General features: G+C 39.9%; 1 protein-coding gene across 1 annotated transcript; it reads left to right on the top strand.

Moving 5' to 3' along the window:
* Positions 1–1096: 1096 nt before the first annotated feature.
* On the top strand, positions 1097–14238 carry mmp14b (matrix metallopeptidase 14b (membrane-inserted)). The gene is made up of 10 exons (XM_028472912.1): positions 1097–1706; positions 9659–9807; positions 10130–10252; positions 10395–10702; positions 11035–11196; positions 11431–11591; positions 11676–11814; positions 11905–12055; positions 12718–12833; positions 12924–14238. The coding sequence occupies exons 1-10, from the start codon at positions 1611–1613 to the stop codon at positions 13391–13393; spliced, it is 1875 nt and encodes a 624-aa protein (XP_028328713.1). The 5' UTR covers positions 1097–1610; the 3' UTR covers positions 13394–14238.
* Positions 14239–16582: the final 2344 nt, after the last annotated feature.

Genomic DNA, 16582 nt, shown 5'->3' with positions numbered 1-16582 from the left:
GCATGCTTGGAGAGAACACAACAGAATATATACCATTTAACCAATGTTCCATCCTTATATTGTCTGCAAAAGCTGGCAATAAATGGGAAATGATGCAACAAGATCAATACAAATTATTAAACTGCACACAAGATAAAGTCAAAGGTAGTTTTCCTCACTTACCAACCTGAAGGACTTGAACCTTACTATTCATGTTAAAAGTTTATATCCCAGCATGCAATTGGCATATAGCAAATGTGTCAAACTCGAGGCCTAGGGCCCAAAACCGGCCCTTCAGACCATGCAATTCGGCCTGCAAGAAAAAGTAAAAAAATAAAAAGTCAGAAAAAACAGGAATCATTGTGCAAATGAAACTCAACAATATTTATTGTTAAACTGTTGCAAAAAAAAAAAAAAAAACCTCAAAATTCTTACAAAATACTTACATTTTCCTCAAATTATAACATGATATTTCCCTTAATTACAAATTCAAAATCTAGGAAATTTAAAGTGAAGATCCCGTTTGGACTGATCTATACTTGGATATTGTCAGTTTCTTACATTACATATTTTGTATTTTATGTATTGCCTACATAGATGTGTAAGATAGGGCACAATAATGTTGAAATTACTCATTTTCCTGAGTAAATTCCGTGGCCCACATAAGATTAAACATTTGTTCCCTGAACTAAAATGAGTTTGACGCACATAGGAAAAAAATACGATTTGATTCCAATAACTAACGTATTCGCACCAGTAGAGGGCGACCTATGCTTTTTCAACAATGAATGTTGACGACATTTAGCAGATAGATAAACATAAAAAAAAATGATATTTAGATTTAGTGATTTAGCTCTGTTTACATTTTTGTTGGTAATAGAAGCCTAATTTAAAAAATAAAACCCAAACGAGCCACATAATAATAAATTACACAACATAATTTGCATTTGCAATTGTTTTAATTGTTTTTTTTTGTTTGTTTTTTCCTCTACACATGACAATAGCTTGATGCATTTGGACAAGTGGGGTATTGCTGACACTTCCCAGCCACCGTAGGGGGTCAGCAAGTTGATTCCAGCCCTAAAGGGGCGGGCAGATGTTAGAGGGAGAGGTCTACACATCTCCACTTTCCAGCTGCTGGTCTCCGAGGAGAACCAGTTTACCACGTCTGCAGTAAGAGAGAGAGGAGGAAAGAAAGAGTGCGTCCAACAAAAGCCGACCAGAGATTGGTCAGAAGCGGGCAGGGGGAGTTTAGAGTTTAGATCTTTTTGGTTGAAAACTGCGTCGGCTGTAACATCTGGAGCTGTTTGGACGTAAATTACGCACCGCTGGCACTGCCACATGCTCCCCTTCTAACTTCCTGCATCCAGTAACGTTCTATAGTCTGATTCCAAGAATGCACAGATCTGAGAAACAACTCGAATGCTTGAAGTCTATTTGAAGAAAGTCGTGTTTCCTTTGCTTATCGTGCCCGGACGGGCTCAGTTGCGCACGGATATTGGTGCTTGGATTTTTTTTTTTCCCCCCCTCTTCCTCAAATGTGTTGACCCAAAATAGGAGAGAATTGTAGCACTTAGTACAAACAGATTTGCCACGTTTTTGCGTTTTAATGAAATTGTAATAGTCGCGTAATGGCATCAGAAGTGAAAATGGTCAGGCTACTGCTGCTAGTGGCGCTGTGGGATCTGAGCGCACCCGGAGCGACGGAGCGACACATCAATCCAGAGGTGAGCATCACATCCAGCATCCAGATGTAGATACTGTATCTAATCCGTGTGCACACTTTCTAGGGTGGGACGATATACAAAGTTCACGATATTACAATACTGGGCGCACGATAACAATATGAGAGCATTTTGGAGAGGGGGAAATAATGCATTTATTGAGTAACTCTGGACATACTTCCATACTTACTCTGGGCGTGATCAAACAATAACGTAAATATGACCAATTGTTCCTATTTAAACTGCAAAAAAGTGCCACCGCAAACAGAACGCACCAACAATTTGTGCCAGTCTAAAAATAAAACCAAAACATGTCATCATAATGATGTGCTACAAAAAACTATAACAGCCTACATCAGTGTTTTTCAACCTTGGTGTCACCTATAGTCTAGTGTCTAGTAATTAGTAAATAAAAATAACAATAACAATAAAAAAAAAAAGTAGGTAAAAACGGATTAAAATTAAATATTTAGAATGTTTTGAATTATTAATATTATTCAGATACACATCACACACAATAAACATCAAATAACTGTTTCCTATACTTAAACTTTCTCAAATATAAATCCAGTTAAAATAAAATGCAGTCTGAGGTGGTGCTTTGTGCACTAATTCCGGATACTCTGTATTTGTAACACACTTAATAAACACTAACTAATTAATGGGGCCACGACCAGAAAAGGCTGGGGAACCTCTGGCCTACACACAAGATTCAAGATTTGATACCACTGGTACAATCAACGATATATCCAGTCACGTTTTACCGGTAATATCGCAATATCTTGTGGCGCGATATATCGTCCCACCCTTACGAGACATATTAATTCAAAATGGATCCAAATGAGAGCATTACTGTGCTTCAGATCTCAGTGTTAGCATTTGATCTTTTGATCTACAGGATAATTTATTTTAGTGTTTAAGTTAGGGTTGGGCATTAAATCCAGATGTGGGCGTTGATCCAGACTTGCGTTAGATCTAAGCCGAGCATAAGATCCAGAAGTGTATCTTTAAATCCAGAGGTGATTAGCTCCAGATGTTCAGTTGGAAGATGTATGCAGGAAACAAAAAAAGACTAAATATAATAGTTGATCAGTTGTTCCCAAAGACACAAGTCCTCTTATTGGGCTCAAGTGATGCTATTTGAGATTTAATTTGTCTAAGTTGTTACAATACGACTTTGCACATCATTGTTATGTGAAAATCCACTTTGTTTAATTTCATTTTGCTGCAGTTTAACTTTATATTCTAAAGAGTTGAAGTTGTAGGCTTTGACTTATTTGGATAAAACACAATATGGACTTTGAGGTTCATGCTTGGTCATGAAAATGATCTGATGTAACAAAAGAAATGGAGAGAATCAAGTGAGCAATAATGCAGAAAATATTTAACTCCATAGAAATGCATGTAAGGTAGCCTCTACTAACAGACAACGTTGATAAGTAGAACGTTCTCATCAATTTTCACGTTTTTGACTAAATTATAGTATATTGTGTTTATATTTTATTTGGGTGGTTACAGGAGCTGAATGACCCTCTGGAAGTTACTTTGCGAGTATAGCATCTCCGACTTAGATATTTGTAAGTCATAAAAAGTCTATTTGTACACTCACAGAATTGAAAAGAAGCCACAGAAGTGCGTTGAAATGAGTAATAATCAAAGTAGTTGATACTGGAAAAGGACTTAAAATCTGTTTGACTGTATAATCTTTTGGTTTTGCATAAGCTACTATTCAGTTTGAGTCCATTAAGAGCTCTTTTACTACTCAACATCCTCATTTATAAACAGGTCGTAATAACTCTGCAGCGATCTGTGGAAGGGCTTTAACCCTGGGTTAGAGGAAGCAGCCCATAATGATGATAGCGCTCATGAAAACACAGAAATGCTGAGGGGGGAGAATTGCACTGGCTCGTATTGTGGTTGGGGGGCAGAGACAGAGGGAATGGATGGAGGGATTATACGTTGCGGGTACAGTTTAATTCAGTAGAGGGATGGGGGAGATTTAATTGTTGACATGTGTCTGAGATGAGTTCCAGCTACAGTCGAGATCAGGAAAGGTGGGTTGATCGCAGATGTGGAAAAACCTCAGAGGAAATTCCTGAAAGACTGTCAGTATCTCTGAAAGTACAACGTTGAAAGAGTGAGTGATACGGATCAAGTGTCAGCAGCAGTTTGGGCGTTTTCCTCTCATCTAATGTTCACTCTCTTGTTTGTACCACTCTGTATAGGTATTTACTAGTGATCTTTTTTCATCTTTAAAATCACTGTGTGCACTCAGTCCCACAATCACAGCAACAGGAGTTTTCCGTGTTAATGCAGCAGGAAGTAAATGTATTATGATGCTCCTAAACACCTGTTTCCTCCAACATCCTTAGTGTGTTTGTGGATCACGCAAGTGTGTGTGTGTGTGTGTGTGTGTGTGTGTGTGTGTGTGTGTGTGTGTGTGTGTGTGTGTGTGTGTGTGTGTGTGTGTGTGTGACACAGTCACAGGGGTTGTAAGAACTCTGTTTTTTGGGGGAAGAACGGACGATGGCGCCAAGCTGTTCACTGCATCCTGCACAGAATTATAGCTTCAGCTGCATCGGTGGAAGAAGTGGAGTTGAGTTACTTCAGTGACCTACATTTAACTGAAGTCTTTGAAGGGAAATGTAAACAGAGTGGGCCGCTGCACTGCCATTAGTGACACAGCTTTAAATGTAACAAAGGAACACGAGGCCCAACATGAGGCAAACTTTGCACTCCATTTTGACGGTTATAGGTTTCCCTATAACAACTTCTTATCAAATCTATAGGAGTTTGAACAATAATTCTAACACTGAATTGGGCACACCTATACATCACTAACTGCCTCTTACACAATGGGTGTAGTCATTTTTCTTAGTGACGAAATCTGTAGATACTCAATAAAATCTGTCAATTGTACAGATTGAAGCATTAAATGTAGGTTCATGGACTCAGGAGTTTGCTGTACATTCACTTCGATGTCCCCCTTTGTGTTTAATAGTAGAGAACACATGATTATGAGGATGTATGAGAGCTATGCTGGAAAATATCGAGAAATATCTTCTTTTTTTTTTTTTTTTTAATTTGATACATTTTATGGCTTAAATGCAATAAATTACATTTTTTTATTTATTTTTTCTAAATATTTTTATTGAAAAATACCAACTTCTAATAACAAAAATACAAATAAGTATAATGAGGAAAATAAAACAATTTTCTGGCTCTGTGAACCACCGATGTTTGTGGTATAAACTGAGCCTAAATATGATGCAATAGTGTAAAAGTTACTTTGAAAAATAATAACAATAATTGGGCAATAGAAGCATGTTGAACTGACACATTGCTGGACTTTGCCCACAGCTTAGGTTATATGTACTTAAAATACATTATATTCCACTTATTTTATGAGTCATCATTAAGCTATAGTTACTCCCTCAACTTTTTTCATTATTATTTTGTGGTTTTGATGAACAAAATGGGCTGCATAGTGGTTTAGTTGTCTGCTCTTGTGCTTCACAACAGAAAACGCCATAGGTAGAACTTTCTGTGTGGAGTTTACATGTTCTCCTCATGCTCACACAGGTTGTTTATGGGTGCTCATTAGTCATAGAAGAGAATAAATGTAAGAATGATGTTATCCATCTCATTAGTCCTGACCAGCACGATTAGGCATGTTAAGAAGATGAATGAATATATACATTAAGTTAACCAAATATTTAATCAGGGCCAAATGTAGCATTTGTTTCTCTGAGATAAACATCTGGAGGTTGTGCCGACATGAGTCATTTCCTGAGGTCAATGCAGGAAGTGGGTAGCCTTACCAACGTGGTCCGTCAGCAAACACCTGCTCGCAACACAAACAAACCCCCCACTTCACACATGCACATATGTCTATGTTACGGTGTTTAAAGCTGTCTACACGCTGAGGTCACCCACTACAAAAGAAGACAAATTGCACATTAAATGTGATGATGAAAGCTAAGCAGAGAGGACAGCGAGGCGGCTGTTACGGATAGAAAGGAGGGCATTGTAGTGATGGAAGTGACGTAATCACGGAAGAAGGAAAGATATCTATCTATGCATTTATCGGTTTAATAAGGCAGGATGTATGTCACTTTTGTCACCCACACATCCTGTATGAGACAAATAAGGTGGGAAGCAATAGGAAGAAACTCGAGAATGTAGATTAAAACGTAAAGCTTGTGCAGCTATTGCAGTTATTTAGCTAACGTTTCTTGTGCTGTAACCTTATTTCATAATACTTTTCCACATCTTGAGATTAGGGGAAAAAAGAATCGTGCAAGTTTTTATTGCCATGTATGTTTGCACGATGGGGAAGTTGCAAGAAAAAAAGATGAACAAGCATTTTTTTATTTATAGTTATTATTATTCATTCGTGGAAGCCTTGGGGCGACTTTTCTCGAAAAATAGATGATGAGGTAAACAAGAAATTATGTAAAACTCATTTGTTATTGTGTCATTTCCTGTTCAGGGAGGAAATGTAGAGTTGGGTTTTTTTGGGGGGACGGGGTGGAGGGTGGAGGGGATTTGTTTCATGCTGACCTAATGTTACAAATGACATTGGCAGAGATGTGTGTTTTCACACTCTTGTGTTACTGGTGTGGGTCAAAAAGAGGGCTGTTTTATTAGGCAGCACCTGGAAGAGTCGCACATTAGGGATTTTTATATTAATGCAGTGGAACTTGAGGCCAAAAGGGGTGAGGGGTGGCAAAGTAGGAAAGAATATTGTATGTGCCAGTATGTACTACACACAACTGAGTCACACACTCAGGCTCGAAAAGCCAATAATGAGCACCTGCGTGCCAGGCTGGAGTTATAATTTCATATGTTTCTGCTATCTGACAAAGCACTGAAGATCTGCAAACAGGCCTGTGTGGATCTGTAAGCTTTGTGGGTGGTGTGTGCGATGTGTACCCAGCATGCCTCAGCTGGACTTGGATTGCCTTTGACCAGTTTCTTTCCATTAGCTTTTAAGCAAATGGAACAACTGAGTCGCTAAACCTTCTCCCCCCCTTTTCCTCATCCTATGCAAACGCTCTGCCGAGTCACACCCATAGCAACCATTGTTTGATTCTTGTGTCTCGATTTTTTTTCCCTTTTTTTTTTTAATTCGCCTCTAAGCTCTGCTTTGCTGCATGTGCAATTTTTACCATCAATGCAAATTTGAACCGATGGTTTTAGGCTGATTCTGCGAACTAGGCTACTTGCTTTGGGTACTTAAAGAGTAACTAAATCCCAAAACCACTTTTTTTTCTGCAGAAAACAAATGTATTTGGGTATGAAGTAGTGCTGTTGATTGATTCTTGTCAAACTCTTCACATTTTACTCAAAGAGTTTCAATCTGGTGTATTTTTTGTAAAAATTTAAGAGTAACTGCCTTCTGTAGGTTAAAACCAGACTATTACAATTGAATTTTGCTATTGGTTGACATGGTGGTTTTTCCGATGTTTTGGTAGATTCTTATGTCACAAACATCCACTGTTAGCCCCGCCCCTCCTAAAAAAAAGAAACTACCACCTGTTGACTCTGTCCTACTTCTAATATAGAGGTATAGTGAGTATTGAATAGCTAGTTAGCATAGCATTTGTTGTTCTTTGGAGATTTTATAGTATAGCTCCAGAAGCCCCGCCCATAATCAAACATTTTATTTCTTTGAATCCCCAGCCTGGATGCACATCAGCAAAAACCTTGGGATTTAGTTACTCTTTAAACAAATGCAAAGTAATTCAAATCTGAATCCAAAGTTGTTCATCTGTGATAATGATAAGAAAAAAAAGATACTTTTTAATAAGAGCCTGTTGACCTATCAGGATGCAGGGAAGTGTACATTACTTTCCAGCTTTGCTAACACCCTGAGACCAACAGACCAAGGGTCAGCAGCAGGTTATAAAGTTTCTAAAGGAGTACATTGGTGATACCAATTAAAGGAAGTGTGTTGAATGGTACAATATAGCACCTTACTGTTTTTGGAAAGGTAAAAATCCAGAGGACCTTGACCACTTCCTTCCTCCCGTTGCTACTTTAGCGATGGAGCCCATTAGTGTGGTCAAACCTAGTCAGAAATGTGAATGAGACTTTGTCGATTCTCCTGAGTTACACATGAAGGAGCTGCAGGGCTCTTCAAGGTATAACAAGTGCTCTGTTTCATTCAACAGCAGGCTTTTGTCTGTGTGAGAAAAAATAGGGTTTCTCTTACAGCAACCGATCGTCCATTTCTCTGTCGCGGTAAATGATTACACTATTCAAACAATGAGCTGTGAGAGTTTCACTCTGCTCACACTACTTTGAAAATACCTTCTTCCTTGTTCCCAACCCTTCTCGCTCATGTGGCGGTACAGTAACTCTGCCTATAACAGTGGGCCTTTATGTGTCCACTGAAGCTCCACGGGTGAGTCAGAATCAGAAAGGGCTCATTCAGGGGTGAAGTCTAAACAGGGAGACCTCCAAGTCTCTGTTGAACGGACAGAGAAGGACAGATGAGAGCTTTGAGGGCCTCCAATAGCTGCTTAAACTGTGAGACAATGAAAGTGTTATCTAAAAGATCCCAGAGCTAAAGCAGAGACAAGTCCAAGATGCAGTCACTGGATGTTTGCAGTTAAAAATGCTGAAACAAGGAAGTATTTCCATTTATTGTGCTCAGCATTTATTAGCAGTAGTTTGGCTGCAAAGCAAGAATAAAGCCACATAGGGTGGAGTTGTTGAGTATTTACCCTCCAGTCGGAGTTTTCCACAAGAGAAACAGAGGGTGGAGTAAAGAGGCAAAGACAGGGACATGAACGTGTGGGGGGGTTTCAAACTTTGAGGTTTGGATGCATATCGGATGAAATTTCCAGTTAAATTATGGAGTGACTACAGGCCTGGGCCAAGTTTGCCCTCGTCCCGTGTCTCACCCTGGGAAACTCCCAATCATTTTCTATTGACTCTATAAACCTTCTTCCTACCCACATTTTATTGCCCATACTAGTCCCAAACAAAAGGGTCATAATGAGTTGCAATTCAAGACTCGTCATACTTAATCCTCCTCTAAAGTTAGTCAAGATCATAGCAGAAGGAAACCATAAAACATACCATGAAGTTTAAGAACATACAAATATCAAAGTGGGCTTCCATTTTACCAGTTCCTGTGACTTTTCAGCTCCAGTTTGAAAAGGAATGAGTTCAGGAGAAGCTGTGTGGGAGACGTGCAACAGAGAAAACCACTGGCATCGCTTCAGGTTTCAAACCAGCACCGCAGTAAATTGGGTTTCAAGGGGAAAGTAAGGTCAAGCCTTGAAAAGACAGAGACACCAGAAGCACTGAATTTCTCAGTCCTCACCATAAGGCAACGATTTTTTAGCATCTTTGTCTGTTTCAACACTCACCATATTAAGTTTGTGTATTAGGAAAACTTTATCCACAATCCTATAAACCATTAACTTGGACCGTGGTGTATTTCCTTCATGAGCTTCTATCCTGCTGCATTTTTGTTGAAACCTGAGCCGTCCACTTTAAAGCCTTTTGTGGGTTGCATTCCTGAAAGATTACCTGAGTTTCTATCAAATGACGCCCTCCAAACTAATAGGAGCGTCCACTGACGATGGTTGAATAACATTTGTGTTATCCATTAAGCAGAAGCATGCCAGGTGCTTTGAGTTGAGCTTGTTCCAGTTAGCTGTATCCCATCAAAACAAAGAGAGAAGTTATTTAAGAGCTTATTTTTGCTTTAAGCAAGGATTTTGGTTTTTGAGAAAGAGAAACATTAACCTGAATCCCTGTAAATTGAAGCCAAAATACCAAACAGGATCTGTTTCCTGTCTACGTAAACACATGTCCAGGGCACGTGGGGAGTTAGCCTGTTTCCAATTTTCTTCTATAATGAAAGAGGCCGGAGATTCCTCTGAATTCATTTAGTTCTGTTTCCCCTCATCAGTTTTGTTTTATGTGTTCCTCTGCAGTCGTGGTTGCAGCAGTATGGCTACCTCCCTCCCGGGGACTTGAGGACACACACCCAGCGCTCCCCTCAATCCATCCCCTCTGCCATCGCCGCCATGCAGAGGTTCTACGGCCTCACCGTCACTGGCAGTTTTGATCAGAACACAGTTGAGTGAGTGCTACCAAATTTAAGCCTATTTTTTCCCAGTTATTGTGCATTAAGCCAGTGTTTCTCAAATGGGGGTAGGTGATGGTACTTAAGAGAGAGAGTGGAAAATTAACAAGTAAGTTATTTAGGAGGCACTAAATACTGTTTCATCCCACTTACTTATAAAGTTAAACTCTTTAAAATGTCTGTTAATGCTCATTCATTCCATCATTATGCTCTAAAGATTGTTGTCAAACGAAGGGGGCACTTGGATTCAGAAATAACAGAAAGGGTTTGAGAACTACTGCATTCAGCAGTGTAAAGCAGCATGTCTTTTACCAAACAGAGCAATGAAGCGACCCCGCTGTGGTGTGCCAGATAAATTTGGGGCTGAGCTGAAAACCAACCTGAGGAGGAAGCGCTACGCCATCCAAGGCCTGAAGTGGAACAAGAATGAAATAACTTTCTCGTAAGTTACTCAAAATATCAGTAAAGTTGATGCAAAGTATTAATGAACCGGCACCTAAAGCTTGATTGCTTCTCTATTTGACATTTACTAAATATCCCCGCATTGCTTCTTCCACATCTATCCCTCTCACATAACTATACAGCATACAGAACTACACCCCAAAAGTGGGAGAGTATGAGACCCAAGGGGCCATTAGAAAAGCCTTCAAGGTGTGGGAGAGCGTCACTCCTCTCCGCTTTCGGGAAATCCCCTACAGCTACATACGGGACAAGGTGGAGGAGTTTGCCGACATCATGATCTTCTTTGCAGAGGGTTTTCACGGGGACAGCAGCCCGTTTGACGGCGAAGGCGGTTTCCTGGCACACGCTTATTTTCCTGCTAACGGCATTGGGGGAGACACACATTTTGATGCAGCTGAACCATGGACGATTGGAAACCGGGATTTGTTAGGTGAGGATTGATAGTGACACTGCAATTTTCAGTTTTGCAATCATTCATTTGTATTTTGATGAAACAGCAAATGTCTTGGGGGTGGGTGGGGGGGTATTTATAAGTAAAGACTCTGCAGAAACAGGCCCAGTCTTGTGCCAGAATGCTTTAGGGTGTGAATACTTCTGTTAATGTGTTTCTGAAGAGACTTGTTGACTCAGCTCTTTGAATCACATCTTCATGTAATGAGCAGATGTTTTTATGTATTGATTCATTTTGAAATCAACTCGGATGGGAAAATAACAGTTATATCATTCCTCTCCTTCCCTTACTGTGTTTTACTTCTATTCCAGGAAATGACGTGTTCCTTGTCGCAGTGCATGAGCTGGGTCATGCTTTGGGTCTCGAGCACTCTAATGACCCTTCTGCCATCATGGCGCCTTTCTACCAATGGATGGAAACTGAGAACTTCCAACTTCCTGATGATGACCGCAGAGGCGTGCAGCAACTCTATGGTGTGTTTTTGATTAGAATTCCTTGCAATGTTGTTCCTGCCTTATTTTAAAGCAGTTATTATAGAAAGGTAAATTTGTACTTTAATGTGACAGTGTCATGATTTGTGTGTACTAAGTCTGCAGTGGAAAGATATTATTGGAAATGTGACAACCCTTTAAACTCTTGTCTGATTGGATAGTTGTAATTAGTGTTGTCCTTTATTAATAATTGCCATTATCTTCACTTATTCGCAGGGTCTGGAACAGGCCCTCAGCCACCCCCTGTAACACCCGGATACCCAAACCACAACCCTGACCCTACAGATTCACCAGACAGGCCTCGTTTTGGCCCTGACATATGTGATGGCCACTTTGACACCATTGGAATCCTTAGAGGAGAAATGTTTGTATTCAAGGTGAAACACTTGAGTATTGCTCAAATGTTCACTACACTATAATAGAGTTTGATGTTAAAGGTGTCTTTTCTTTGCCTCTTTCAGGATAAATGGTTCTGGCGTGTCCGGAACAACAGAGTCTTGGAAGGTTACCCAATGCCAATTGGTCACTTCTGGAGAGGAATGCCTACCCACATTAATGCGGCTTTTGAAAGGGAGGATGGAAAATTTGCCTTCTTCAAAGGTAGGTTGGTCTTTCTAATGCTGTTGCTCACACACAGCTATCCCATAATGTAGCTTACACTCATGACTTTCCCTCCTCTCTGATTTCCAGGTGACCGGTACTGGGTTTTCAGTGAATCTATTCTGGACTCTGGATACCCCAGGAGCCTGAAGGAAATGGGTTCAGGCCTTCCCAAAGATCGGCTTGATGCAGCTCTTTACTACACACCAACTGGACAGACCTTTTTTTTCAGAGGAAACAAGTTAGTCACGACGATGTGTTTGAATCATATGCCACAAATACACAACGCTGACTGTTATAAACAAATGTTTCCACGGAAAATTCCCCTAAACCATCACCACCTAAACATATGTTGACCATAAAAGGTTCAAACCCTTAAACTCAGCTGTATTACAAACCTGGCCCTCATTTAACCCCAAAAAACAAACATTTCAGACCTGCTTGGTTTACTTGAAGCTTCTGGTCTCATCCTATCAAAAAGCCTTTAAACAGTAGCACTTGAACTAGTACACAACCGCTGAGAGCTGACATTTGACTTTGTTCTCTGGCTTAAAAAACAGTGCGCTCAATGCAGTTCGGTATATTTTCAATAGCAACAGGGATCGTGTGGTCTACCTTTCAAACTTGCCGAATAGGATCTGTTGATTTTGGGGTTAGGATAATATTATAAAACCATGAGAATAGCTCATGAGAAAAGCTTCAAATCGAAAATAAATTGAAACCTAGCTCTAGATTAGGTTCACAACTCCAATGAAGTAATTTTAGGTCCAAGTCAACGACTGAACATCTTGATTTTTGGCAAACCAAGCAAATATATGCCTCGAGCTGTTCAATAACATGGGTGTTTAGGGTAAAGCCCGAGTTTTCTGGCTGGTTTTTAAAAATCTCTTATTCTCTGTTTAGGTACTACCGCTTCAATGAAGAATCTCGATCAGTTGATGATGGCTATCCGAAAGCCATTAGTGTTTGGCAAGGTGTACCTGACAATATCAAATCAGCTTTCATGAGCAAAGATCAAGGTAGGGGTCATCATAACTCATTTAAAAAAAACATTTTGTTGCTTTTTTCTGTGTTCGGATACGTTTTTGACATTTTCTTCCATTCCTTAGCATACACCTACTTTTACAAAGCCAACAAGTACTGGAAATTCAACAACCAGATGATGCGCGTCGAGCCTGGATACCCCAAATCTGCTCTACGTGATTGGATGGGCTGCCCCAACGAGGACCCAAAGACGGACGGAGGAAGAGGTGGACACGACAAAGATAAGGAAAGAGACAAGGAGCGGGAAAGGGAAAGGGAAAGAGAGAGAGAGAGAGAAAGAGAGAGGGAACGAGAGAGGGAGAGGGAAAGAGATAGAGAGGATTATGACAGAACCAGAGACAGAGAGACGGAGGAAGAGGAGGTGGACGTGACCATTATTAAGACGGATGAAGGTAGCGGAGCAGCTGCTGTGGTAGTGCCACTGTTCCTGTTAGTGTGTGTGATTACGACGTTGGCGGCCTTGGTGTTTTTCCGTCGGTACGGCACCCCACGCCGACTCCTATACTGCCAACGATCTTTACTGGATAAGGTGTAGATGGAGTAAGAGGAGAGGAAGAGAAAGGAGACGAAACAGGGAGATTGGGAGAGAAAGACTGAGCAAATTTGTTTGAATAGAGAAAAACATTTTAAAACGTGCCATTAAAAGTATTTCTACCACTGACTCGATCTTACTTGATATTCCAACCACTCAGTCTTTCAACTCTCCCTTTTTCGTCTCCCTCATCGGTCTCTACCTCCTTTTTGTGTGCTACCTGACGCCAGCTCCTTGCTGTTTATTTTAGCCTTTTACGAAAAGGTATTTTTCTTCCCTCAGTTTTTGTCTGTGGTCCATGTTTTACTTTGAACCTGCATCGTCACGTTGCCCACTCTTGCATGTTTCTTTTCGTAAGCCAACAGCGTGTTTGATTGTCCCTGCCCTCATTAGCTCGCTCACACTCCTTTAAAGGCACAACATTTGGAAACCACAGCAAAATAGTGATGTCAGCACCAGTGAGGACCAATAAACGGGAAACACTATTAGCTTACATCCTAAACAAGCATGAAACACACTCCTTACAGAGTAAAGCAATAAATAAGTCTGTCTTTTCTTCTAATAATGTCATTAGCAGTGATTATTATTATAAAGGATGTTGTCAGTACTATTATGACTATTACTATTATTGTTGTTGTTGTCCTCTGTGTAAAAAAATGTTTTTTTGTACATTGTCATTAAAAAGTCCTGCTGGACAGTGACATACACTTTTGAAAGTGGCCTTAATTTTATATTTGTGGGGACAGTGAATGGGGGGAAAAAATGGGATTTTGTGCTCTTGAAACTTGATTGTGTTTTATACGTTGAATCCGTTTCAAATGAAAAATAAATTGAAGACCTGAAAATGAGTCCTTTTGTCATTTACTTTTGCACAGTTCCTAAAACGTGGTGCATGCCATCGGTCCAGGGGTATAGTCTATGGAGCAATAACAATGATATTAATACCAGTGTTTATAGTTTTGATGTCATCTAGTTTTGTGCCGTAACATCATGTGTGTAGCTTTATCAGATATGACTTTTACATTTTTCCTACCAAAATAAAATCACTTCAAAATGCTTTCTGTTCTTTGATTTTCACTTGGAACATTTCCCCCTGAGCTTCTCCTACATAAGCATTTATTCCAACACCACATCTTACCTGGATAAGATTTGGATGGACTTGGACTCTCCCAGTGATCACCACCCCCTTCTATCTGGTCTTCCTGGTCCTCCAGGATTCTTGTTCTCCAACTGCACCGCTCTGCTTTACTGGGAAACTGGCACGCCACAAACTGGGTCGGAAAATGCCGACTGAATCCAAAGCCTAAGTAGAAACAGGAATGAAGATGAATGTGTAAAAGCCGTTGAAGCACAGCAGGAAAACCTATCTCAGCTTTACAGTCTAGGAAAGAGTGTTTGTTTGCGTTTTCCTATTTATGAGGCGTCTCTAAGGCTCATTAGAGACTGGATGTGTATAAACGTATTCAAAGTGGAGATATTCAACATATTTAAACATCAAAACTTGTCTTTGAGATTAATGAGCAGTGAGAAGGTGGATTAAAATAATTATGATCTGAGTTAGCAGGTAAATACGGTTAATTCAGGTCCTTAAAAGTACACAAATGCTTATGTATGTGGTGCAGAGCTGTAAATGCTTTTATTTGTGCATTATGAGCAGTGTATGTGTGAGAATGAGCCAATAAAACTCAAACAGCAAACTTAGGCGTCTCCCACTCCTTAATGATCCCACTAAAGAAGTGGTTCTCAACCATTTCAACCAAAACTAAAGGTGCCAGGGACCGGGGACCCCCACTGTACCAAAAGGTGGTTGAACACAGACATGAACATTGAAGAACAGTCATGTGGAGACAGGGCCATCTATGAGGGGGAATAAAGGGGAGAGATTTTTGGGGCCCATCCATAAAGTCAGCAAAATGATGGTCCATTGTTCTATGAATCTGTGATAACCAATCTACTGTTAGTTTAGTATTATTTGCGCCACAGTATATAGTCATCCTAAAGAGGGAATTCCTTGTTTTAATCAGAAATATAATGGGTTAGAAGTGACCAAAAATGGTGAAAAAGGGAGTAAAATGGGATTTTAAAAACCACAGTTTCCAAACCACAGATGTTCCAAATTAGAGTGGCCAAAAACAGACAGAAAAATTGGTTAAAAAAAGTTACTTTAAAGTGTTAATAATGGATCAATTAGTTTAAACTTGCAATTATGAATGTGGTTAAATTGCCACAAATAAGCATGAATATGGTGGAAAAAAAAGTGACAAAAATGGGTCAACTTATGCGACATTAGTGAGAAATAAGTGCAGAAAATGTCTTGAAAGTGGGAAAAAAATGCAGAAAAGGCATTGACATTTTATGGCGAAGTGGCGGAGAGGAGGGTAATGGAGCATACATGCATTAAAAGGAGAACAAATATGACAAGAAAAAGTGATGAAAATGGGTTAAAATATGGCAAGTTTGGTGTAGTTCCAGAACAAGGGTGAAAATAAGCAAAAATGGGCTTAAAATAGGATTTGCAACAAGTTGCAAATTAGAGTGGCCAAAAAGTGTCAATATTGGGTTAAAAGTGGCAGAAAAAAATAGGAACAATTAGTTTAAAATGGCAAATAATGGGCAAGACAAATTGTGTATATATTTAAATACACAAAAATAAGCATGAATATGGTGAAAAGAGGTCAAAGGTGGCAATAATGGGTCAACTTATGTGACATGATGTGGTAAAAGTGGTGGAAAGGGTTTATAAGTGCCAAAAATGTATATACCCCCCATTATGTGTTATGATTACAGCTTTAGGGCTTTATGCAGTGAAAATGATGAGGGGCTTTCCTTTTGTTGCTATGAAAAACAGGGCCGTCCATTCGTCGCCACAGTGTTGCAGCGGTTTAAATAAGCTGAAGCTGAGGAGAAAAGTCACGAGGATTTTGGCGGGGACGAGATGAAGGAGAAGAAGAAGAGAGGAGGGTTATAAGTCACATTTGGAGCAGAATACTGAGAGCAACATCTGGAATTCAAACTGCATCATGTGAGCCAGACACCCAGCAGGACACTGTGGTGAGGGGGTGGAGGGTCCGAGTCCATCACCGTCTATTTAAGAGTGTTTTAGCTCCAACAAAGCAGAGGACAAAGAGGATTACAACAAATATTAATAAATATTCAACCTTTAGTCATTGTTGGCCATCATATTTCATTGCA

The sequence above is a fragment of the Gouania willdenowi genome, chromosome 17 (genome assembly GCF_900634775.1).
Source record: "Gouania willdenowi chromosome 17, fGouWil2.1, whole genome shotgun sequence".
Taxonomy (NCBI): Eukaryota; Metazoa; Chordata; class Actinopteri; order Blenniiformes; family Gobiesocidae; genus Gouania; species Gouania willdenowi.
The sequence above is the reverse complement of the archived record's forward strand: the minus strand, read 5'-3'. Positions and strand labels throughout refer to the sequence as shown.